Below are 27,356 nucleotides of genomic sequence, written 5' to 3' on the forward strand. Positions count from 1 at the left end.
AGTTTTGTTAGTGGTATGCTCCACCACCACCTATAGCCAAGACATTGTAAGACAAATGAGGGGCAAAAATAGGAAGAAAAAAAATACAGAACAATATTTACACTAGGTGTGAAAAAAGGAAGAAAGAGGAGATACAATCATATTTCCTTATACACGAGATACTTGTTTGGAACTTGAAAGAAAAATGATAAAGTTATTTATGTACATGAGTGTATGAATTCATAGAGCTATGTATGCAAGTAATTTGGTCTCAAATACTTTTAAAAAAAGGGGTTGAAGTCCAAGCAGTAAAGTTGTAAAGACAAGTTGTTGCTCAATAAAATTACAAGTTCAAATGGAGTGGTTTTTCTCCCTATGACGAAACCGAAAGGCTTTTGAAGATTTTCCACTCCACACAAAAATCTCGTGTCTTTTTTTTCTGAGAGTTATTTATAATTATGTGTTATCTTGGATTTCCATTTCATGAAAGCACGTTTATAATTCAGTTTTAAATGCTTTAGTAAAATTTGATATACTAAACAACATAAAAATATAAGAAAAAGTCTCTATTCTGCTTCCCCCCTCCTTAGAATAGCTACCACTTACAACATAGCCTAAAAACAACAAGTTTCGGTTCTTATAAGCGCTAAAGCCAATCAGTAGAGAATTTATGGTACTTTTCAACAGCACACAACAAACTTTCTTCATGCCTAATACAATAAACACTCACCAATTCGTGTTGATATTTTCAATTTTGTTAGTGGTATACTCCGCCATCACCCAAAGTCACAACATTGTAAGACAAATGAGGGGTAAAAATAGGGAAAAAATACATAACAATATTTACACTAGGTCCAAGTTACAGCTTCAATTTCATCACGAGCATTCCTAAATAGCTCAAGCCGATTTGCACAAGCTTCTCTCTGCACCGCCACTCTGGGATCTTCATCTAATAGACTTGCAAGCTGATTTGCCTGTTGCATAAACTCAGAAGGATTAATTTCCAGTTTTGTTTTCTTTTAACCATGCCTTATAAGGTCTTAACATTGAACACTACCTCCTTTTTCCCAATGGTGATATAGAAATGATCAAGCAAAGCATTCTTGGCCTCTCGAACTTGACAATGAACCACAGCTTTAGGAATAGAGTTTTTAAACGTCTCACACACCATTCTCACATACGATAAAACGTTTGATCCTGGGGGAAAAAAATACTGCAACATATTAAGAATTGAATCTCCAGTATACTTTCTGAATTAGTCTCCAATGCAAACCTTGTAAATTATTTACATATAAGAATTTCTTACTTGTCAAGTTTCATAAACAGGATGTGATATAGGCCTTGACTGGTAGCATTCATTATGTTTTATGAAAATCTATTATTTTTTAATAATCATTTAAGTTTTCAATCATCAGCATACCAATTCTTCTGAGATGAGCCTCTGTGTAACGGTCAAAAATAGATTCTGTGGCATTTCCACTTCTCTCTACTTCTTGTGGAAGTCTACGAAAGAAATCTACGGTTAAATAGCTAGATTCCATCTCCACTAATCTCAGGGCAGTTTGCATGCTGTCCGTGCGAAACCTTTCTAAAGATTCTGTTGCAGCAGCATAGATTTCTGCTCGTAGATTAGGGCAGTGCTTCAATCCCTGCATTAATAAACAACAATGATATTGGACCACGTACAAGCATTTTATGTAGATTTAAATAACTTTAACATGCAATGACTAATTGAGTACTTGCCTCTGTTTCACTGATGGACTTTTGAACAAGCCCTTTCAGTATATGGTGTACCTGTAAATACCCTTAAATTAACACTCAAACGAGTAATTTACTTCTATAAATAGCTGCAAGGAAATGATTTATTGAATTTACTCTATTAACGGTTGCCTCTGCTGGGGGTTTGAAGTAACTGAGAGATCGTTCAATTAGCCTTCGGTAGCCTTGTTCAGGAGCTACAAGATGAGGCAGATAACCATCAGCTTCAGAAATAACCTTCCTAATATTCTGCAGTGATAGTTGTCCATCAAAAGGTAATGATTTTAGGGCTGCAGGGAGGATCTTTTCAAAAACTAGGTAGATTTGCTCCCCCCCTGCTCTCCTGAAATACAAGATATCACAGGTTTAGCATGGTCAAATAGCAACCTGAAGGTGAAAAGCAACACAAGGATTCATCAGTCATCACAAAGCAACATTGGAAACAAGTACTACAAATGGAAAATATTTGAGCCAAATAGAGAATAATATAAACATGAGTCTGCATTTAACTCAAATACTTCGCATTTCTATAAATGATATAAAGTGATCTAAAGAAGAGGAGACGACTTCATTTAATGTAAGTCTGTGTATCAACTACTGCTCGGATATATAAGTAATATATCTCTTAAACCTACGAACTAGTCATGTTAGACTAAACAGAATGCAATCAAGAATAGCATGCATGTCAACTAAACACCACTCATATGAAAATTAGCAAAATTACCAGCGATTTAATAAAGAGGTTACGCTACACTGCACAGCTATATAAATAATGCCTAGATGTGTAAATATTGCACCTCCTCTTTCAGTGAGATAGAATATTTTATTTGTATAGGTAAGAGTGCACAGATGTTCAAAAAAATAAGATTTTAAATCATAAACTGATTTAGGAGAGAAACCAATAACTGAGCGGGGTCTAATAGTATTTTCCAACACATCTTTACTATGTATTGTAATTAATTGGTTTATTTGTAAATATATAACAAAATCTAAATGTTGATAAAAAAAAAAACAATTCTTGAACACATAAAAACTTATAAATATTATAGAAAAACTAAATAAATGAATTCATTAGTGAGTAAAATAAATAATTTTTTATTTCAAACAAAACATTGTGTCAGTCAAAACATAATATGCTCACTTAAATAAACATTGATATCTTAGTGTACAAATATTATTCTTATATGTATAACTATTGGGGTAGAAATGCATATGCATAGAGTAAATCATATCAATAATATGTCTCATCACAAATATAAAAAGTGAATACTAATAAATGCCTTGTATTTTCTTATGAAATGTGTGAGATTGTCAAAAAAAAAAAAAAAAAAACTTTTAGTGTTCAACTAATAGTCCCTTTGTGTTGGATATAGGTTATATTTTATATAATAATGTATTATGTGAGATTGTCAAAAAAACTTTATTCAACTAATAGTCCCTTTGTGTTGGATATAGGTTATATTTTATATAATAATGTATTATTTTTACAACAATAAGTTATTTATTTATTTTAAATATTCGTTCTTTTGTATTTAATATAAAAGTTATATATAACAAATATTTATGATTAATAATAACTATTTGATTTATTTAATTTGCATATATGTTACATTTCATATAGTTATACAATATTCTATTAACAACAAATAATAATTTTAAATTCAAATATTAGAGATTTTTAGATTAATCTTTGGTCAAATGTTTAAAAGTTATTTTTTGGACCCATTTCAGTAGGTGCACTATTTTTACGAGTTGCATGATGAGTCACACCTTCAAACCTTAATTGTGGAAGTTCAATGTTCATTTTACATCTCTAAAAAAATCGAATGTCTTATAATATTCTATGTTGAGGAAGTTAGCCCTCACGATTACTGATTCCTCTCTCCTAACTATTTTTCCTAGAACTTCTTCCAATTAACAAAAGAATGTAATCAAGCAATATAGACTAATTATATTGAATATCATTTTCTGATAACTCTAAAGTACTCCACCTAAAAAAAATCACAAATTGACATTTGAGACAGCAAGAAGAAATTCCTATAAGCTTGTCGACATTAACATGATAAGAACTAATTACTTATTTTTATACCATCTATGGCCACTTTAGTTTTAACAATTTCAAATTTAAAACTGCACACACCATATTTGAAGGAAAATAATTATAGTAAACTTGAACTTTTAATCTGCCTTCCAATGTACTCCACGCTAATTTACATCAGTAATTTAAAGGATAAGAAAATATTAGTTTATGGCTTAAGCTTATGAACACTAATACTTGCATATTGAACAAGCTTACCACAACTCTTGTTTTATTTTCAACATCACTACAATAGAAAACAATGCAAACCCAGAAAGTATTCATGATTGGATAAACTTTTACCTTCCCTCAAGATGGTCCTTGAAAATACAATCAAAGGCCCGACAGATCTCTAGAATTTTATACAGTCGTTCCTGCACAAAGTTATCAATTTCAATCAAACTAATTCGAAGCATTCTAATCTTCAAGAATCGACCGAGGCCTTTATGACTCGTACAAGTATCATATAATGTTAGAAGAAATGATTATGACCATACCCCTGCATCCAAAAAAACGGGATTTCCGTAACTTTTTAGCTCTGTTTCAAGTTCAACAATTGTCCTGTTTGTCAAAGATTGAATACTTGGTAGCTTTGCCTTGATCACATCCTTCAAACGCTACAATACAAACAAGACAACAATAGTTCATGGAGAAAACAACTATGGAAATCATTCTCACACAGAGATCTTATTCTGAATGCTGTTGGACTTGTAGACTTGTTCAATAAGAGATCACCTTAGAAAGGAGCTTGGCTAGATATTCTGAACCCATTCGGCCTTCCAAGTGTTTATAATCAGAACTAGAAGCAAAAAATTCACGTTCTTTCTTTCTAGCAGCCATCATATCGATTCCCATGTTGATGTCAGCTTGTGATCGATTTATTACACCAACCCATGGCTGTTCTAAACGATATGCTCTACCCTCGAGAACCTGATCAAAGTCCCAGACATTCAATCACATAATTTAAATCTTGAAAACAACATGACACGCAACATATATAATATAAAGTATAAGAGTTATGGGAAAGGGTTTGCAACAGGGAAACCCTGACTAAGACCTTGTACCTTGGAAAGGCTACATGAACACTCAACACAAACAATAGTAGGCATAATAGAACTAGAAGTGATTCCGTTCACTGGGATATAAAGAAGTGATGATGAAAGTGTGCAATACAAACCAACCCATAATTCGATAGAACCCGAGATTAAACACCCAATAACAAACAACCTTAGATGCAGTACAAATACACAATCATGGTTCGTAGACTCAGACTCGGAGTGTACTCAGCAAGCCTAAGATTTTCAACTTGGCAAAAACTCGGCAAATATGCAGCAACTTGAAAAGTACTAAGAATTAAGACTTCTGAAAAAATATATATTTTTTGCAAAATTCAATTGCTAAATGTATTGAATTAAAAATAGACATCTCAAAAGAGAAAATGCATGGTTCTATAACCAAAAAATGTGTTTTGACAAGCATTTTACTCACATTGGTGTGTTTTTATCTTTTTTTTTTGTGTTTATTAAAACTTGCAAGTTAGACTTGTAAAAGTTTGCGGAGCCAAAAGAAAAAACAGAGGACACAGCAACTCACAGAGTACTCATAGAGTTTGCAAACTATGCACAGAATCTTTAATTCCCTACAACCATATATGTTCTATCAAAAACCGTCTTGCAAATCACAACAAACTTTTGAAGACATTCTACTTGATCAACCACAATGGATTGTTAGATCGTTTAGTTGTAGAAGCAGAAAATAATGAGGCTTCTAATTTAAAAAATTAACTCACATCTCTCGCATTTGTACCCTTGTCCATCAAGTCGAGTTTTGTCAACACACCATATGTTCTGTGGCCTGAAAAAGTACATAAAGAGTTTGACTTTTCATGTATCAGAATCTAGACAGAAAGATGAATAATGATTAAAATGAAGAGAAATAGCCTATCTGCCAAAAGAAACTAACAAGCATTTCCATGCATATTAGAAACATTTGTTGAAGATTTCCTGATTTATGTGTGTTTTAATCAGAATTTCTACCTTGCTTCCAAAGTCATGGATCAAACATATACACAGAATTTAATTACCAAAACACATCTCAACAGAAATATTTGGAATTCTCTTGCCTTGAGAACTAAATTTTCTAGATTAGTTCAGAATGCCAACCTGAAGGATCAACGTCATGTGCCAGCTTTATAGCATCAGAAGTTGCTATGTCTTGGTTTGCAGGAGAGATTGCAAGTATAAGACTATTTGGCTGCAATCAATAGTACACAAAAGATGAGCTACAAACACTGAACCATGAATAGATATGTAACAACCCTTGCAACTGACAAGATGCTTTTGCACCAAAGGAAAAATTAGAAGACAAAAGAGCACTCGCCAACACAGAGCATCACAAATTGGCGATGGTAAATCACCTTGTCAGCATAACTGCGAACTAAATTTTCAATTTCTGAAACAACAGTATCAGATTGACCTCCTACATGAAGGCGGCAATACAGACAAATTCAACACCAACTCCATTATAACTTAATAATTTTAAGAAAGAAACTACATTCATGATGTAATTATAATGAAGTTAATAACCATACCTACAGCAATATTTGTTAAACCAGGAAGGTCGATGAGTGTCAAATTGACAACTGCTCACAAAAACACAAAATGCAAATAGATTTAGTCATCACCATAATATTGCATCCAATAAAAACACTGCTGCACAACACTAATGGTATTCCCATTATTAGAATATAAAAAAATGCATATGGATAGATAGGTAATGAAAACTTTGGCTCTATGAAAAAGGGTTAGAGGACTTACAAAATGATTGTTAAGTCAACCTTGATTAAAGGATTTTGACTGCCATAATGGTTAGAGAGTAACAACTAGTTTTGACCTATTCAAATACAACTCACTTTGCAAATTCAAATCTCCATTCGACTCATTTGTTGGTTCATTGACTGGACATCGTTATCATCTCCTTCTTTGATCTGCTTGGCAACCCTTCAAGCAATCACACTTCACCAATCTTCACCCTTTTTCTCTGCTACTCTATTCTTCACAAGTTCTCAAAATCGCCAATCAACAACAAACCAACCTTAGAAAACATCTCTTATGCCTCCTTAATAGGTAGCTTTGATCTTTTACTGCTTAAACATCACCGTAGATCTTACGGTTTGATTAGATTCAATGAATCTATCCATCATTTTTTCCTTCTACTCTTTTCTTGATACTTGTAGAAACTTTTCCTTGAATCCTTGTCTTTGATCACATAACAAACTCAAATCGTGCATCAAATACACCAGCTCATCAATCCTTATCATCCACGCATTTTGACTAATATGAAAATTCAACTATGTCAGACTCAAGCTCAATTCTTTCACAAACTGTTAATTTGCTGACACTCGATCATCACTGTGTTCTTCTGCTCGGTCACTGTTGTTTTGTCTCGCTTAGTCTTCACTACACTCGGTGCTACTACATTTTCTTCATCATCTTCCTCTGCCATAACTAGAACTTGGCTAATACTGTTTACTTGGCCAACTTTTAAGTTCCTTAATCTTCTGCGTCAACTCCTTCATTGACCTAGTGAAATTGTCACTCAATCAAGCTTAGTGTTTTACTCAACTTCTTGTTTTCTCTTCTACACATCAACTCCACTTTCTTCTTCACTTCTTATAACAATTAAACAACATATTATCTTGTCAAAGACTAACTGATCAAGTGCCCATTGTAATTCCAACATACTTGCTTCTTTTACTCAAAAACTTCACTAGTTCATCTAGTTATCTCTCTTTTCAAATCCTCTTCATCAATCAACTAATATGGCACTCTACACTGTTAGTAAATGTCAATCCAGTAGGTTTGACATCAATGACAACATAACAATTGTTCCAATTGTAGTTTCCAAGAGGAAAGACATAAGAAATGCAGAGTTCAATACCAGTAAAAATGAGTCACAGGAAAACGGGTATAGCTCTGTACAGAAAAAGAGCAATCAACAACAAAGACTGTTTTTCAGTCAATCTTGGACATTATGTACCCAAAATTGAACTGGACAAACCCACATCAAACAGAGGAGAAATGAGCTGGAGCAATTTTTATTGTCTAGAGGGTTTCTACCAATAGTTGTTTTGATGGCAACTTGTGGATCAAATGGAACCTAATAAGATCCGGGTGCATATAAGATTCATGCAAGTAAAATTCTATTACTAAAACACAACTAGATTGGAAATAATAAGTTTGATAAAAGCACTTACAGGAACTTTGACTTGCATAGATCTGTCAAGTCTAGCAGCATTAAAACTAAAAGTCCTTTTTTCGAATAGATTTAAATGAAACATTGAAATTCCAAATTTACAATTCAGATCCAATAATATGACCTATGATATCCAAAAATGTTGGCTAAGATGGTTAAGAATAAAATAAATACCAAGTGATTTTAGTGTTCTATAATTTGTGCATGAATTTGAAGATAAAAGGGCAATTAACAACACAATGACATTGATAACATTGATGGAAAGACATAAGAGATTCACATCTCCATGCCACCAAAAAGAAGTCAAAAGCAAACAGGTACAGCTCTATAGAGACTGTTAGAGCAGAATAAGACAAAATATTGTACATTCAATCTTAGAGATTGAGAGATTGAGTAGCAAAAAATGAATTAGACAGTACCCCATCAAACAAAAGAAGAAATGAGTTAGACCATTTAAAAGCTTCTACCACTTAGAATAGTTTTAATGGCATATTGTAAAGATCAGAAGGAACCGATAAAGATCTAGAGCATATTAAATTCATGCAATTAATATACTATACCTATTGCCAAAACATAAATAGATTGCAAAATATGACTTCCATAGATTTGATAATTCTAAGAACGCTAAAAAAGAAATTTAAATTTAAAAGCCATTTTTTCTAATTATATTTAAGTGAAGCGCGAATTCCAAAATTGCATACTGAACATATTGCAACCAGACCCAAGTTCTGATCATAATAAGATTAAATTTTTTAATCAAAGAATTTTTCATAATTTTGTCTCATTTTTAAATCCATGCATTTGACGTGTTTCTTTTACATGTTGATGCTTATTTTTCCCACTGTTTTTTTGTTTCTACATCTTTGCCCATGCTTTACTATTAACCTTAATAAACGGTGTTTCACATAACTTTGGGGCTGAGGGATGGATTTAGGGGAAAGGGGGAGAGGGAGGAGGGTGGGATGAGCAAACCTAAGTCCCCAGATGGGGGGTGCTGATAAATATATAGTACTTTAAAATGTTAGAATAATATCTCTATAGCTGATGCTCAATAAAAATGTAAATATTTAGTTTAGATTCTCTTAGTTCAGTTTAGTAGGAATCTTTCAAATTTGGTCTTTCAGAAACTTTGTTGACGTAAATGCATATAAAATTAATTTCATATCTTGAAAAAATATTGTAATGTTCCATTTCTCAATAGGCTTTAATAATAAATAATTAATTAAGTAATATAATTTATTAAATAAATAATAATAAAGAAGAATTTAATAGATAAATATTAAATAAGAATATTAATTATCAACAATGGAAATTTTTATGACAGTTTTTGGCTTGGCTCTTGGTGTTGTCTCCGACAACAAACAATGAATTGTAATTGTATTTATATGAGTTTTGGGCTCTATGTAATCACAATGTTCTAGATTTGGGATTCACAGTGACAAAATTCATTAGTGTTGATAGATACTCTCTCTAGATGCAGTCTTTCTTCTTCTGCATCCTTTTTGTATCACGCAATGACCAGAGTTTTTCTCTTCTGGTTCTTTTCTCTGGGAGCCATTTTTGAACCAATTGTTATTATTAATATAAATATAAAATTTTGTCAAAAAAAAAATATATTAAATATAAAGATAATTGATTGAAAAATATAATGTAATACAATATAATTATATAAAGTTAAATATGAAAGTGGCCCGTTCATGGGCTTGTTGGGGTTAATCCAACTGTGAAGAGGGCAAAGGTGTTCTGGACACCTCCAAAGGATGGTTGGATTAAGATTAACTTTGACGAGGCAGCCAGGGGAAACCCGAGTGTTCCAAGGTGTGGGTGTGTGGCAAGAGATCACAAGGGCAACATTCTCACGTTTGCAACCAAACGTTTGCATGATGGAACAAATACTACTGCAGAATGTTCTACAGCCAAGGAGGCTCTGGGCTTAGGAGCAAAAATTGGCTGTAAACAAATTCATCTAAAAGGTGATTTGGAGATCATCATAAATGGCATTAAGAGAGGAAAGATGGAGGCATGGCACTTGGATCAAAGTATACAACAAATCAAAGAATCACTTCTAGATTTTGACAATTTTAATGTTTCTCATTCATTTTGGGAAGCAAACAGAGTGGCGGATATGCTAGCCAATATAGGTGCCAATGCAACATTGGGTCCACAAAATGAAATCTTTGAGAACTTTTGTCACCTTGGATTAGAATAAAGAGAGCACTATTGTTCGGCCATTAGACACATTAATTCACTCATGAAAATTTAAAACTGGATGGTTTAAGGGAAAGGCATCATGAGTCCGACTTCCGATTACATTAAATCATTCTACAGTAAGCAGAGATTCCAATCTACTGATGTATCCCTCGCGCATGTCAATTGGAGTGTTGGTTTGCTTTGGTACTTTGTTCCAGAGAGTTCCAAGGCAGATATATTCAGTTAGAAGGCAGGTCAAGTTCATTTGTTTTCCACCATGACAGAAATGGAGGCAAATTTCCCTCTCGGCTTAGATTCTCAGATGGAGACCTAGGAAGGCCAGATTACCACGCGGTGTCTAAAACATATTTTTGTCTTTGACGACCTGGCTTTTCTGGAGGGCATTCAACAGATGCTAGGGCCAGAATATCTGAACTCATTTTGGAGGAGGAGATCAAATATGGATGTGGCATCGTTGTTTGTTGCGCTCGCGTTGATGGTGGGGGAATCGAAAGAAGAGGCCCGTCGGGTTGTTGCTGCATGTGGATAGGCAATAGCTTCTAGGGTTGGAGGACATAATTGAGAGAGTTTCTCTGAGTGTAAGCATTGAGATGGGAACTAAGCCTTGGAGGCTAATTAGTGGAGGGGGCTCTTCTATTCAGCCGCTAGTGGTGTGGCTATCCTCAAATCTGCAAGGCATTCATATTCCCAAAGCAGAATAGGGGTCAAAAACGATAGTGGATTTCCTGACTGAGCACATTTGGGTGCCAAAGGAGCATGAACAAGGCTTTATGAAGGCCACGCCGAGGAAGAGCATGCTTGCTCCTAGACAAAAAATTCACCACCAAATTGCGAAGAAATGCCACCTTAAGGAAGGTGCATCCACATCAAAAGGAGTTTGGGTTGATGCCTCGTTACTAGTCGAAGAGGGGGAGGGCAATCCAAAGCACCGCCGGGGGAGGCAAGGGAATTCGGTGATGGATGACCACTCAACTCCAACATTCACTTGTGAGGAAGCTACGTGATGGTTCAAAGAGTAGCAGATAGCGGAGATGGTGATGACTCTGCTTTGTTTGTTTTTGATCGGTTTAGTGTTTGGGTTGGGTGGATTTGTCTTTGTCAAAGTCTTCATACTCTGAATTTTTGTCTAATGGCATATGTATGGTTAGGGCAGGGGTAGTATAGGCTGAAAGGCATTTAGCCATACCATAACAATGTATCTCTTTTTATCAATATAATACAAAATGTTACCTATCAAAAAAAAAGTAAACTATGAAAGTAAAATAAAATTAGTTAATTAATTAATAATTATTGATAATTAATTTTATTCTTATTAATAATTAGATAAATAATTAATAATAATAAAATATATAAATATAAAAAGAATAACAATAAATTTTATATAAAATAATAAAATTAGAATATAACAAAATTAAACTTGTTTAAGTTAATGAAGGGTAAAGAGGCATGAAAGGAAAAGTTGACTCCCTTAAACACGAGATATAAAAAAGGAGAAGGGAACTTCATTTGGAAGGGGGGAGAAAAAGGAAGAACAAAGATTATATGAATTAATAAAGAGTATTAAACCTAAAAGGTTGTGACTCTTCTAAAGGGGTAGTAATAATAAAAAGTTATAACTAAAGGGGTAGTAATAATGAAAAATTATAACTCTTTCAAAGGGCAACAATGATGAAGGGAGGTGACTCTTTTAAAGGATGGTAATTGTGGAAGGTAACTCTTCCAAAGGGGCAACAATAATAAAAAATTATGACTATTTCAAAGGGCAACAATGATGAAGGGTTGTGACTCTTTTAAAGGGGGGTAATTATGAAAGGTTGTGACTCTTGCAAAGGACAACAATAATGAAGTTATGCAACTCTTCAAAGGAGTAGTAATTGTAAAACGGTTGTGACCATTACAAAATGCAAATATCATGAAGAGGTGTACCTCTTCCCACCTTGGAAGATATATAGGAAGAATGTTTCATTACAAGACAAGGAAGGGAGAGAAAGTTGGGAAATAATATATTACTATCAAAAGCAACAACAAAAAGAGGTGACTCGATTCTAATGAAAAGTGGAGACCTTTTCAATCAAGTATAAACGAGATTTCATTCCAACAAAAAAAGAGCAACCATAATAGATTATTAACCAAAATTTTAAGAGAAAAGGAAAAGTAAATAGTGACCTTCAAGGAGACATTACAATGGTATCAGTATTAGTCCTAAGGGATCAAATTACTAAGGGGGGGGGTGAATCAATAATCAATCAATTAAGCAACTTTTCAACCACTCAAACCCTTATCACAGCATAGACCTAATAACAACAAATGAAAGCATTAAACAGGTAAACACAACCACAAAATAATGCAATACTTGACACAATTATTTTGGTTTTGTAGAAACCCAACTTGGGTGAAAACCATGGTGGGAATTAGTACCCACAAATTGTACACTAATCTGAAGTACATCATGTTAGGAGCTTAACCCTATGAGGAGTTTACAAAGACACTGTTAAGTGCCACCTAGTCAAGGTTTTTACCTCTAGCTTTGTTAGAAGATTTTCCCTGTCAAGAGTAGCCTTGTTAGAGGACTTTGAATACTAATTAAAGTGCTATCCTGTTAAAGGATTTATAATAAAGGACCTATTAGGATCCACTCGGTTAAGGGATTTTATCGCTGCAATTGTTAGGGAACAATAGGTAGAATGATTTGTTGAATAGCACCTCATATGCTTGAGCAGATCTAATGGAGCACAAAAAACCACTTCACTTCATTCCACGCTAACCTTTGGCTTGACTACACCTTCACACTTAAACCGCATCATGACCAACATACCAATTCTTCACCTTCATCAAATATATAACATTTTGTGGAACCCTGAATGTTCCACTACCTTAAACTTGCCCTAACACGTTTTCTTTTCAATTTCAAATGCATTGATCGCATAGCACGTGCACAAACATACATCTTGATGCACATAATGAGTTTCTTGTACTGCATCATCCAATTGTTTGTTTTATGTTTGAATTCATGAAGAACGGCCAAACACGTTTTGACCAAACAACCCCTCCTAGAACCTTCATGACACACTTGCATTGATCCTTGGAATTCCAAATCACCACCCACAATCATTGAGACACATCTCCACAACGTGTCCAACTTGACTGAATTCATAAATGCATCCATCTCGATCATCAATCTTCAATATACCATTAGGAGCACAAGAACACAAATAATTATCTAGAAACTTAGTCTATCATCACAACACCTACTCACCAATCATTCAAATGAGTTGCGATCATAACCACAACATCTACAAGTCATGTTCTCCTTACTCTTATGATTGGCCCACTTAACTCTTCATAGATTTGATAAAACAATCAAATCACCTACTACCTGTCACTAACTATTCTACCAGTTTTAATATTCACCTTCAAGCGATCATAACAAACTCAATTTTTCACATCAAGAGTAGCGGTCATACAATTGATTGATTGAGACACTCCTAAGTCTTCCATAAGCATAGAACCCATTAACATTTATAGTAACACCACATTCATAACATTCATACTTTGTGTTACCACATACATTTTTCCTCTTATCCTAGGAAGGTTTAGTCGTGAGTCTTTTCTTAATCATGAAGTCAAACTTGAAGTTTCAATTAACTTCAAGTTTGAGTTCGAGCTCCTATTTGTCTTCCATGTGTTGAGGTCCACTTCCATTTCCCGAGTCAGTTATGGTGAAGTCGAAGTTGAAGTTGAAGCCCGATCAACCCAAACTTCAACTTCAACTTCGATTTCGATTTTGTATACTAATGCTTTGTTTTCATGCAGGCTTTCAATCTTTGAGTTAAAAGGCGAGGTGGGTCCCAATGAAGATTCTTCCCAAGGCATGCAAGATAATAAATAAGAACTTTAAGGTGGCAAGTGTTCAGATACGGCAGGATTTGGCAAAAAGGAAAATTTGTCATTTCATGATGACATGGACTGTTAATAGGCGTGCGGATTTGATGGGCATTTAAAACAAATCACTCATAGAGGGTCTTTTCCGATGTGCGGCACACGAATAGTAATTATTGCATTTACTTGCTATATTTGTACTGCGATTTCCTTTGTAAGTCATTCCTTAAATGCACTCATTTTTCCTTTTTACCACTCATTTCATCATTTGCAAAAGAAATTCCAGCGCGATCAAGTAGGAAGAACGAATCGCAGGTTGTAGCTCTGTCAAACTGTAAGTGTGTTGCCATAACCCTCTGTAATTTTATTTTTGCTCGCTTTGTTTTGAAATATTTCAATTTGTATCTTTTCTATCCTATCTCTCTATAGCGAGTCATGACGTTATTTCGTCCCAAGATGCCCAAGTTTGAAAAGCCATGTCTACTTAGTTCTTTGCTTGAAATTCACGACACATTTTTGGTTAATAAAAACTTAATTGATGTCATTGAGAGAGCCAGAAACACCCAGTCGGGTCCCATTTATGAAAAGCTAGCTAATAGTGGGTTGCTTGAAGCCGCTGCCTTTCCCGCAACAATCGCATGCCCAGAACTTGTTATTGAGTGTGCAAACCATTATGACCCTAGCAAAAGGTGTATCAAGAAAGTTTCAAGAGAAGTAATAGTTAAGATTAACAAAACCAGTGTCTATTCGGCCTTTAGAATTCCTCACAAAGAACCCTATGAACCATGGACATTCGAGGAAGCAGAGCGCCTATATGCCAAAAGAAAAAGCAATTATGATAATAAGGTATCCCAGTCTTGGTATTTGAAACTGGCAGAGGGTGGTTCAAGGTTGCCAAAACCTTTAACCATTGAGCATTTCATAAAGGAGATTGCAGACATTGAACTTCTGTTGAATAGAATTAAGGGAAATGAACATGCATTTCATTGGGAGTCTTGGATGTATTTCTTCATCCAAAAGATTGTTGAGGGAAATAAGTTCATTGATTGGGCTGACCTGATTACTGAGAATTTGCACAAGGGTTTAGTAGTTGTCAACAACTTTGGTCCATTTTTCTTGTCCTCCTATTTGATTTGTATCCTAGCAGTGTCTAAAGAATGGGAAAATCTCCCACATTCACCTTGGACTGATGAAATGCCCATTTACCAGTATTACAGTGATCTTCAGGAAGCTGCTTTGTGTAAGGAGTTCAGAAGGGTGAATGATGTCTTTCTGGGAAGACTGGTCTTTGAACTTCAAGGTCATGAAAACGATAGACTATCTAAAGAAGCCATGCAAGCTACACAAGTCTATGGCTGCTTTTACATCCAATTTCCTAGGTTCACATATATTAGAATGGGTGGTTTTTCTAGTGAATGATTGAAGTTACCTTGTTACTATTTAGACTCTATAGTTCTATCTAAAATGTGCAGACAATTTGTCTCTATTGTAGAGTCTTTTGAGGTTTCTAGGAGGTCCTCTTCTGTGTTCTTTCCTATTGAAATTGGACACTATAGATGTCCTAGCCTAAAGCAAGCTATGTTAACAAGGGCATCATTGATTCGTCTGTGCTTTAAACCCTTTCGCCCTTGGGAAGATTTTGATTATATAGGTTTTGTCAGAAATAATGTTAAGAATGCAGTCTCTCTGGTTCATACTCCGCAGTTAGAAGACTATTGGGCGAATTGCCCTAATGAATTTGAAGTAAGGAAAAGACTGCGGTCATGGCTAACTGTGAAACAAATTAATATGTTTAATGTGGATCTTGATACATGTGGGCTGAAAGAAGAGGATTATGAAGAGGTGCTTGACCCATTCTACATTGACCAGATTGAATGCATGCCTATTCCCAAAATTGATTGGGGAAGGAGAGAAGAAGATGATGTTTTCTCTCGCACTAAGGATGTGCTAGCTAGGACCGCAAGTTGGATAAAATCGAAAACTGTTGCCACCCCTGACCCGACTAGGAAGTTTTCAAAAAGCAAAAGTAAAAAGGCTCCCAAAAAGCAAAAAGAGATCACTAATCAAGATATCCATGATCCTATTGCAAGTCCGGTTGAAGTTGAAGCTGAAGCAGTTTCATAACCACTTCAACTTCAAGTTCAAGAAGGTACTCCTAAGACAAAAAGGGTGACCCGTTCAAGCACAAGGAAGGCATCAACAACCAAAAGCAAGGGTACAGTAACAGTGGATCTCAAGGTTGCAGAAGAACTAACTATGGTAGACAGTGTACCTGAACCTCGAAAGTCGCCAGTAAATACTAAAAGCCAAGAGAGTAATCTTGCTTTGGCCAAATTCTCCCCTACCACCGATAAAGAACCAATCACGCCTAAATCGTTGGAGACTTCTGTTGAGAAGAAGAGGAGCATGGTTCCTCTTTCCATGCCGATTGATGATTTAGTCAGTAAATGTCTAGGAAAAACACCTAAGGTGAAGAGGGCAAGGACTAAATCAAGGATCAAGTTTAATAAGAATTCAGGGCATTGGTCGGCTGAGATAGCCATGCCACCAGATGGAAGTTCACGCGAATCTCTAGCTCCTCGGGACTACCAAATAACAAAAGTTGATCTGGGAAAAGGTAACCGTGAGGTGGATATGAAATTCTTCAAATCCTTTAATAAGAAGATTGCACATAGGGTATGGAAGGATGGACAAGACAAACAAGAGATGAAGGAAACAATAAAGAGTATGGCTCAATATATCAATGCCATCCTTCATCCTGAGGCAAAACCGATCAATGAAATGTTAGCAATCGTCGATGTGTCCTCTGCAACCAACCAACAATCTCTTGAGAACCTGCACAAATCCAAAGCAGTTGCAAAAACAGCAGGGGAATGGGTGCAAGGCGTCCTGGATGACACCGTGAAAAATATAGGTCTCCTAGATAAGGCTTCGAAAGAAATATCAACCATTACTAAAAAGGTGGAACTAAGTAATGAAGGATATGAAAAGGAGAAAAACAATTGGGCGAAGGTAGTGATATGGCTGGAAGAGATCCAAGAATTTGGACTACAGAAATTTCAAGCCGAATGTCCTGTGGCAGGCTTAGATGAGAAGGCCTTGAATGTGATCAAAGACTATATTGAATGGAGAAATTAAGCATTAATACAGGGCGTGACTGAAATCAAGGAAAAACTGCAAGAACTTAAGATCATACACCAGATAATTCAAGGAGATCTTAAATGGTTTGTCAAGCAGTTCACAGGTAAAGAAGAGGACTCTGTTGCCCAATCTGAGGAAGTGATCAAGGAAGTTCAGAAGAAGTTCCAGGAACTTCAAGACAAGAAAGCACCAACGAAGCAAGATTTTTCAAATGTAGCACACATTGAAGCCATGCTAATAATTAATCTCATGCACTTGGAAATGCATGAAGAAAAGACAGCGGAATTGAAGAAAGAAAAGGAAATCTGGAAACAGCGGCTTGCCTACATTGGTCTGCCACATCAATCAGTTATTTCAGCATTTTCAACTACCTATGAAACATGGAAAGCGGCAAGAAACATGGCCAGTGGAGACGGTGCTACCTGATTAAAAGAAGCAGTTACACATAGTCGCTTGGTTGTTCTTTTTTTTCATTTTGCTTTTCTTGCATTCCGGTTAGCAGTTATGTTAACCAAAAGACTATTTGCTCCTGGCGGGGTAATTTTGGCAACTGTCCAACCCCATGCCTTATAAATATTTAATAACTAGTATGGCATAGGGTGAATCTCCAACAGATCAATAGACAAAACTATTTTTGTTTGTGGTTTAATCTCAAGTTTTAGAAGTAGAATTTCAGAATTCTGCAAATACAAAGAAAACTATGCAGTTTGATTTTGTTAAGAGTTTTGTAAGTAGATACTATTATCCGCTTGTTTGAATCAGTATTTCTAAAAATACTATTTATATAAAAGCTCTTAGCTGTGTTTGTTATCGATTCTGAAGTTGTCAATTCAAAATTTGGGGTGCTATGAGAAGCAAGTTTTATTAAATCTGCCTACTCGATTACTTAATTTTCAGTTATATGGATAATATTGATAATTAAAATCGAGTGGTTCTTTAGCATAAAAATTTATTTTGTATTGATGAGATAGAATAAGTTGATTCAACATTCTCAACAGATTCCATTCTGAAAAGATCGTTCTGTTGAGTTTAAAGATAAAAAATCTTTATTTGCAATAAAGGTAGTTGCGCCTGTTTTTATTGAAGAAACTTTAAGCAGAGAATTCCTTAGTCCTGTATAGGTATTCATTTGTTGGTATACATTTTTCTCTGTTTCGCATATAAAATCATATGAGAAAAACTATTTACTAACACTCTGCAACCTACTAAGAACACTATTGTGAGGTTTTCACAACATCGCCCAAAAAATTTTGGGGACCCCTTTTTTTCGGTTGCCTTAGCGAATTTGGAGTTGTCTAGAGGTTTTCGAATTGGTAATTTTACACCTTGGACACCTTCAGACCAGGAAAGGGTTTGGTTTGTTTTCACCTAATGTGAAACTTGATTTTTTCCAGAACATATAATTTTTTCCTTAGGCCAAATAAAATATATTATCATTTCAAGGGGGATGTATGCATGTATATGAATTCAATTTCGTGTATACAATTCATGTGATTTTGTTGCTTATATGAGAGTTATATGTCATGCAAGTGTGAAATTCTGCAATTAGCTGATTTGAGGAGGTGCAGACAATAACAAATTGTAATTACAGAGGCTTGACGACTATATTTTATAGTGTTTCTTATTTCAGCTTTCAAGTACTGGCTATAAGTTTTCTGGCACTAAGCCTCATTGTAAATCTAGGGTGTAGCCACCCTGGCAGTGAAGCCTACCGATAGTACCCCTTTATGTTGTAGTCATCATTTCGGACACTAAGCCTTTGTTGTACAAAATCACCTTAACTACTATCACCCTAATTAGTGTTTTTCATTTCATGAGAATTAGCTTCTCTGTGATTTTTTACAATTTGGGTTTTTCACGTAAATCCTAGTGTTGATTGTGTTGGTGTTTTTGCGCTTCCATGCTCATCTTTGATCAGGTGATTTATTGTGCTTTAATTGACAGAACTTAAGTGGTAGTTGTTGATTTTTAAGTACTAACCAACATATCAAAAGTTTTTATAAGTGTGTGAGAATAATTGATTCACCCCCCCTCTTAGTTATTTGGCCTATTCAACAAAGAGGGCATACAAATATTCCATATTACTAAAGTTTGTCATAGACACATACTATGAGGTCCTATTGGTTCTAAACTCCATAGTAGCTACATATGTCATGACAAATTACTCCAATTTTTACTCTTATACTAATCACTTCATTTGCATAGGTTGTGGACCTAGCGATTCCAAACTCCATTGTAGCCGTATGCGACATGATCCTTTTTGTGCCAAACTATTTAGTATTGACAAGTGCATACACAATGGGGACCTGGCAGTTCTAAACTCCAAAGCAACCATTTGCACAAAGGCATTTTGCTCCAACTTCTATTTTTTCTACAATTTTGTTTTATGCCCATTGCATGCTCCAAATGATGATTATGGAGTTTAGCACTAACACTTGACACAACTACAACTAACAACTTGTGTGGTGAGAAAGATGACATGTTTTTCAAGTTACATGAAGACAATGAAAAACAGGGTCAAAAGGCTTGCATCGATACATAACCAAGTCACAACATTTGCACTAGATCCCACAACATGACCTGGTATGGGACTAAACAACACTATGTGGTTTAGTCTACAATATAGCAAAATTGTACACACAAAAACATCATAGCTTCCTAGTACATGTCCCCATTTTAACTTAAGTTCCAGATATTGTTTTAAACATTTTAGTAATCAATAACAAGGTCAAACCTCTACCAAGTCACATCCAATAAACACCTATTAATTCCTCTCTGGTAACTCCAATTACAACAAGCATTTTCTAAACATAATTTGTCATTTATTAGATTAGATCATTTAATTACATCTAGAATAGTGTAGGAGAATGAGAGAAACATCTTATTTTCCCAACAACCCTTTTTACATGGGTGGTATCTTTCTATGTTAATAGTAAGATTGAAATGCAATTCATTTAAAACAATTCAGCCATGCAACTACAATGTAGACACAAGTGTTTCTGAAATATTAATATGACATATAGAACTAACCTAAAAGGGTAGTTAATTGAAGTAAAAATAAATTCATGAAGGTACAGAAATTTCCAAAGTAGGTTTTCTCTTGGGAATCCATTTGATAAGTATTGTGTGAAAAAATTAAATAGTGAATTTCAGCAATGATGCTTGTAAAGGTTTTGTTCCATTTCTGTCCAAGTTTAGGGTCCCATAAAGTTCGTAAGGGTGGAGATTACATTAAAATAGCTTTCTTCCTTTGTATACGTCATATATTGATCCCAGACAATTTTGCAAGAACAATCGTTACTTGATGTGTTTATGGGAGTAGATTTTTCCTCTGAAATGTTAAATTTCCAAGATACAAAACAATGTGTTCCAAGGGTATATCAAGAAAGAGAAGAAAACATCAGATATAGTGAAAACTGCAGAGATATAAGAAAACAAAATATCAAAGATTAAAATATAGCATAGTTCTTTACAATTTTTATCTATTATCAAGCCAGAAATATAATGCCATAAAGTAGAAGTCTCAAATAATATGGGCACTTGCATATTAATTGTACATACATACCATGTGGAGAATGTATGCTCAAATGAATTGGTCTAGGGGATATCTGCTTTGTGTGCCTAGTTACCCTATTGGTCTCCTCTTCTATCTCCCTCCGCACTGCACCTGCATATCTCAAAAGATTTTCAGAACTGAAAAGTTACATATGACAAAGAATAGCTAAATTCATGGTGAATGTGCAAACTAAACATGTACTTTAAGAAAATTGCACAACTGAAACTTTTCAACTATATAAAGTACCTACAACTTGAAAACAACAAACCGTTACAGAAGGCTTGTACCTTCACCAAAAAATTCTAGTAATATAAATGCATACAATACTTGTGTGTACGACATGCTCAGAATTTGATGCTGATAATAGGCAAATAATTTTTATTCAATTAGTACAACCAGTTGAAAAAGACAAAAAGAAAAGGAATGCTACTTGACTTCAAGCATATACACAATAGTAACCTTTCTCCAAAACCATTTTTTCTGGTATCAACTAATTAACGAACATTGTTTGTTTAGTTTAACAACAAGCAGTTAATTGTTAGTACACAGTTAGACACGAGTTATTCTCTATTCTGTCATAGTTCATCACTATAAATGTACATTTCTTCTCAAATTCAATGAAAAGAGATTTTGACACTTACCCATAACATTTACATTGCATAGTTGTTGTTTGATGATCTACAGACCACATTATTTTATTTTGCTCTCTATAAAATCCTTTAAAAGGCATCAGAAGCTAGCCAAGAGACCCAAGCCAAGCTAGGATACTTAAGCAACTACAATGCAACCAACCAACAATGGACCAGTCACCATAAAGGACAGTAGCTTAGTAGTAGAGCACCCCAGCAGCAAATTGGAGATCCTAGGTTCGACTCCTAGCTGGTCCATAAAAAGTTTTAACAAAATGAATATTGACCCTGCCCCAGTTCCAGGGATATAGAATACTCAATCAACCTTGCACTAGACAATCTGAATGTTACTTTGATGTCAATCGAAGTCGTGGCAGCAACAAATCAGGACTCTACATGGTCTTCATAAACAGAACGTTTCATGTCTAATTTAAGCTGAGCTCTGTCTATCGTAAAATAAACAATTCTAAGTATGATGCACCAACAACAATAGAGAGTTATTAAAAAATTATCTTTATATAGTAGACACAACAAATTCGAAAAGTTTAATAGTTGTTCAGTACATACAGGAAATTAAACATGCTTAATACATAGCTGGCCAGACAGAAATTGCACTTAATGCCTCTAAGCCATTTAGAATTGTATTTTTTTATAATTAAAAAGAGCAAAACAAGGGTGTTGACTTTTACAACAGCCCTACAGCGAAAATAAAAACAACTAAATACAACAAAGTCTAGAACAGAACATTAACAACAAACTAGGAGTATAGCAAGTAGCCTACATCACATGTTTCATGGGGGGAAGAATGAGGACCTGCCAGGCGACTTTTCCTTATCCAACGAACAACTGTCTAGGCAATACGTTCAGTACAGTCCTCACCAACAAGGGGAGGTGGTGGAACTCCCTTCTCAAGATAATCAGCACCTAGAAAAAAGTGCTAACAATGTTGTGCGTCCACAACCAAAGGTAGGATAAGATCAGAGTTAAATAGAGGAGGGTCTGTGCGGCCAAAGGGGACGGCACTAGCAGCAAGAGATGGACTGGGGTCTTCTGGGTGTATTGAAACAACAGAAGCATCACCCTGGGGGAGTCACCACTAGCCTGTGAAGAATTATCAAAGGAAGAATCAAATGGAAGGACAGTCAAATGATCATCATTTGCATCCTTCCACCAAGTGACAACACCTTTACAGCACGAGAGAGAACAATCAGTAACCAAATGACTACTAGAGAAGCATCATCAACATCAACAGGGAAAATCCTCATAATCCAACGATTGTGTCCAAGGCCTATTCCCAACCATGAGACCACATCCCCCTAAAGGGATATGGAGATGTCAATGTCCACTATAATTTGAGTCAAGTTGGAGTGGCCCATAGTTATTGTAGCCTCATCCACCTTCAAGAAATGACCAACAAAGTTTCCAATGGCTTTAAAGAAAGGATTCTCCCAAAAATAAAGGAGACAATTAAGGAGACAAATCCACACTAGATGCACACTGAGCGGTTCAATAAAAGGGTTAAAGGAGATTGTCCAAGGTTTGGCGAAAAGAGAGTGACCAGCCCTGCAGCTTATTTAGCACCAAAACATAGTCTTCAGAAAAAAGAAAAAAAAAGGTAATAAAAAACCCCTTTGCACAATGGAAAAGATCAATGTTCCAAGGAATAAGGATCTCCAAGAATCAGAAACCCAGCAATGTAGATCCAGAAGGGAATGCCAGAAACCAACAAATCTACAAACCAGCCTGTAGTGTTGATGGAAATCCACATTCTCCACCACATCCATGCCACACAACACCACAGGGAACGTCTTGGCACAGGCAAGAGGTTGAGATTTCTCCTTTGAAGGAATAGCTGCAGCAAATTTGGCAATGCAAGAAAAACTCTGTGCACCAGCAGAAATCTATGGAACCCTTCCAGCACTAGCCAGAAGGGCCATCAGAAACGGCAGCAGAAAATTGACCACAGCAGGCAAAGCAGCCAGAGCACCCACTGGGCCAGAGGGCAAGGTAGCTGTTCCAGAAAACACAGAGGCCGTGAAGTTAAAAAAATTTGCCTGGAGGGAATACCCATTGGCACGGCAGTGGATGCAAACATGGACAAAATCGTGAATGTTGAAGGAGTATTTAGAATTGTAATGTTATCAGTTATTGAAATGCATGCATTGCAAGAGGACTGTCGAAATATTTTAAATACAATAAATAATGGAGTGCAAACTAAGGACATACAAACACAGAGGTTTGTGCTTCAATTTCAAAAGAAATGGGTCTTGTTGATAGAGGCATAAGCCCACCTTGAATGCCAAGTTAGACAAATAAATGAGGGTAGTTCAATCTAGGTTTTAAGAACAATATTCTACTAGCCCTAGAATAGAAAAAGTGCAATTAGAATCATACTTACAAAAATCTGAAAAACGCTTCTTTGGAATATGTAAAAACTCGGCATACTCTGCTTCGGTACCATTAGTCTTATGGAGCTGTACCACAAGTGGTCTCCTTGTCACAATGCCTGCATACCATAAAGTTAATCTAAAGGTAACTGTTTTCTCTTTCATACATATAGAAACTATAAGGTAAGAAGAATGTTTTTACCAGACCCGCGGGGTAGAAAATCCCTTCCAACTATGCTCTCCAGAACCGAAGATTTCCCAGAGCTCTGAATCAATACCAATCAACAGAAAAAGAAAAAATTATAGTAGTGTCTATGAAGTACAGCCAATTCTGATAACATCAAAAAGGAGTGCCCAAAGAATCTCCTACTTTTGACAGCCAGTTTGTAAATTTTATGATCATATTTGTAGACGACAATGTACCAATACTATTAGTGAACACTCAATAATAATGTATTTTCCATAACATTTAGTTTAACAGCGTTTAATTAGTCATTTTCCCAAAAACCCACGATCACTGATTGGACTACAGTGAATTTATAGCGGACAGTCTATTCTGAACTATGTTTTCACCAAAAAAGTTTGCTGTGTCTATGGCTCAAGGCATGCAACACCCAAAATTCAAAGTTAACTACGGTAGTAGAAGAAATAAATCATGTTATCGTCTATGAATGATCAAGGTAGGCCAATGTGACTCAGAAAGCAGTCAGCACAGACAACTCTGATAACATAAAAAATGAGTGCCTACCAAATCTCCCACCATATACAACCAGTTTGCAAATTTTATGATCAAATTTGTCGTCCAAAGTCTGCCGATATTACCGATGCTTTACTCAACAGTCATCCTACAAATTTCTAGATACCCAATTGTAATATATTTTTCACAGCATTCAGCAGAACAGCATGTAACTAGTCATATTCCATATCAAAAACTCATCATCAGTGATTGATCTGCGGTAAGTTTAGGGCGGGCATTCTATTCAAATGATTTTTCCACCAGAAAAGTTTGCTGGGAGCCTATAGTTCGGGGCATGCAACAACCAGATTCGAACTTAGTATAATTTCAAAAAAAGCACTTTAAATCTCCATTATTTACCATGACAGATCTCTAAGTCTTGATACTTACAATTATAAACCTTCAATTGGTTCCGTTTACCGTAATCAACCTGAGAGCACTTGTATATTTAACTTATTAAATCGGCTCTACGTACAAGCAACGATATTCATCATAAACATGACGCTTATTATACATTTACCCTCACTTCCCTCTAAAAAGTTAAAAATCTAAAATATTTGCTAGAGGAGTTCAGCATCTGCAACTACCGATCATATATTCAACATGAGCACATATAATCAGAGTTGAATATTTGAATATTGTACCCATGTCTGCCTACAAAATTTTGATTTTTCAACGGGCACCAAATGCTATAAGATTTGATTTTTTTAAAGATTTGACATAAATCTTTCCAAGTTTTATTTTCTTTATAAATTATTAAAGATTATTATTTTTTAAATAGTATAAACAAAATCTGTATCAAATGAAAAACTAAATAGTTTTTCTATTTCAGCAACCTTTATTTTGAGTTATCTTCTAATGCAACTCTATTATGTTTACATATCGTAAAGTGTTATGCAACATTTATGTGTCAATATTGCTTTTGACGTAATGAAAATCTCCTACAAAACTTTAAAAACTGTGTTAAACATATGAATATGTGCTATTTATTAATGTTGTGTCCAATCGTATCCATATTGGAGGTATTAAAAAATACCATATCCATACCCAATACCCAATATCGTATCCATATCTGTATCCATGCAACTTTGCATATAATCTCTCGTAGTTATTCCTCACAATCGATAGTCACTAATATTCAACGGAAAAAACTGTGAGAGTTAGCGAGTAATATTTAGTAAAGAATTTCAAAAGTCCATGAATTATGAGTTGAATTTTGTTCAAAGGCCAATTTTACTTGCCAGATGAATATGCAAGACTGTGGCATGCAAAGCAGAGATCATGGATTCAAATAACGACATATAGCTTTCCAACAGTACATGTGAAATTCAAGATTTTTCATGGAAAAACATTAAAGTGTTTAATCACCCCAAATTACTCCAATTCACATTTTTCAAGCTAAATTTTGAAAATCTTAGCATCATAAATCTTCAACTGGCGACAGTTACTGTAATCAATCTGAAACCACTCATATATTTATCTTATTTAATCGGCTCTGTAAGCACAAGTAACGATAGTCACCATAATTCATAACGTTTACTATACATTTACCCTCACTTCCCTGTAAAAGGTATAAATTTTTGAATATTTACCACAGATATTTCAGCATATGAAACCACCAATGGTTCAAAATCTATCATAAATTCAACATCAGCGCATCTTATCCCTCACAATCCACAGCCCCTAATATACAAGGAACATTTTCAGGATTGGCGAGTTACAATTTAAACATTAGTTCATAGTTACAAACATTTAGTGAAGAACTCAAACAGTCGATGAATTGTAAGTTGAAAGGAGTTCAGATACTAATTTAACCTGCCAGGTGACCCTGTACGACTGCTGGCATGCAAAATAGAACCCATGGACTCAAATAATGACATAGAACTTTTCAACAGACCATGTGAAACCTAAGATTTTTCATGAAAAAATCAATAAACTGTTAATTACACAGAATTATTGTAATTTCCATTTTCCAAGATTCGGATAATGACATAGAACTTTTCAACAGTCTGTGTGAAACCCAAGATTTTCCATGAAAAAATAATAAACTGCTTAATTATCCAGAATTACTGTAATTTCCATTTTTCAAACTAAATTTTGAAGAACTTGGCACAGAAATTCAAATAATGACATAGAACTTTTCAACAGTCCGTGTGAAACCCAAGATTTTCCATGAAAAAACAATAAACTGCTTAGTTATCCGAAATTACTATAATTTCCATTTTTCAAACTAAATTTTGAAAAACTTGACACAGACATTCAAATAATGACACAGAACTTTTCAACAGTCCGTGTGATTTCCATTTTTCAAGCTAAATTTTGAAAAACTTAGCACAGACTGTCTTTTCAAAATTCAGCATTTACCTGCCCTCCCACAACCACAACAGAAGGAAGAGATGACCATAAAGTTGGCAGAGAAAGAGTGTCAGTAGCAGCACCGTGGTCTTCCAGCAGAGTGCATGATCTCTGAATTCTGTTTACAAGCTCAACCAAATCGTCCATGGCGGAGGTTTGAATATACCTAATGGGGCGCAGATGGGCAAAGTTTACAGGAATTGTAGGGAATTCGCATGCGGGTGCGGGCGGGAATGCAAGGGGGCCCTCCAAACCCCACTCACCCGTTTAAGGTGTCATTTTCAAATTTGTAATTAATGGTCGGATAAGTCGCAACATACCAATCTTGGCAAACGTTTCATTCGAGCTGGCTTTAGTGCATTCATATCATTATATTGTTGAATAAGGCAATCAG

General features: G+C 35.2%; 1 protein-coding gene across 1 annotated transcript; it reads right to left on the bottom strand.

Annotated features, from left to right (window-relative positions):
• Positions 1 to 607: 607 nt before the first annotated feature.
• LOC149574921 (dynamin-related protein 5A-like) lies at positions 608 to 27,305 on the bottom strand. The gene is made up of 16 exons (XM_089814770.1): positions 26,972 to 27,305; positions 24,074 to 24,137; positions 23,883 to 23,990; positions 20,865 to 20,966; positions 6,405 to 6,455; positions 6,231 to 6,292; positions 5,977 to 6,067; positions 5,604 to 5,668; positions 4,550 to 4,744; positions 4,312 to 4,431; positions 4,118 to 4,188; positions 1,855 to 2,080; positions 1,723 to 1,773; positions 1,400 to 1,628; positions 1,037 to 1,176; positions 608 to 953 (listed from the first exon to the last, which is right to left on the bottom strand). The coding sequence occupies exons 1-16, from the start codon at positions 27,107 to 27,109 to the stop codon at positions 828 to 830; spliced, it is 1,839 nt and encodes a 612-aa protein (XP_089670896.1). The 5' UTR covers positions 27,110 to 27,305; the 3' UTR covers positions 608 to 827.
• Between the last annotated feature and the right edge of the window lie 51 nt (positions 27,306 to 27,356).

This window comes from Cupressus sempervirens, chromosome 2 (genome assembly GCF_028749045.1).
Source record: "Cupressus sempervirens isolate cs-2001-9-10 chromosome 2, ASM2874904v1, whole genome shotgun sequence".
Classification (NCBI taxonomy): Eukaryota; Viridiplantae; Streptophyta; class Pinopsida; order Cupressales; family Cupressaceae; genus Cupressus; species Cupressus sempervirens.

Excerpts from the sequence above, each read along its gene's own strand:
- LOC149574921 (XM_089814770.1), bottom strand. The coding sequence starts at position 27,109 with ATGGACGATTTGGTTGAGCTTGTAAACAGAATTCAGAGATCATGCACT. Across the intron at positions 4,432-4,549 it reads TAGCCAAGCTCCTTTCTAAG|CGTTTGAAGGATGTGATCAA; the intron begins GTGATCTCTTAT and ends TTTGTATTGTAG. Across the intron at positions 1,774-1,854 it reads CAGAGGCAACCGTTAATAGA|GTACACCATATACTGAAAGG; the intron begins GTAAATTCAATA and ends GGGTATTTACAG.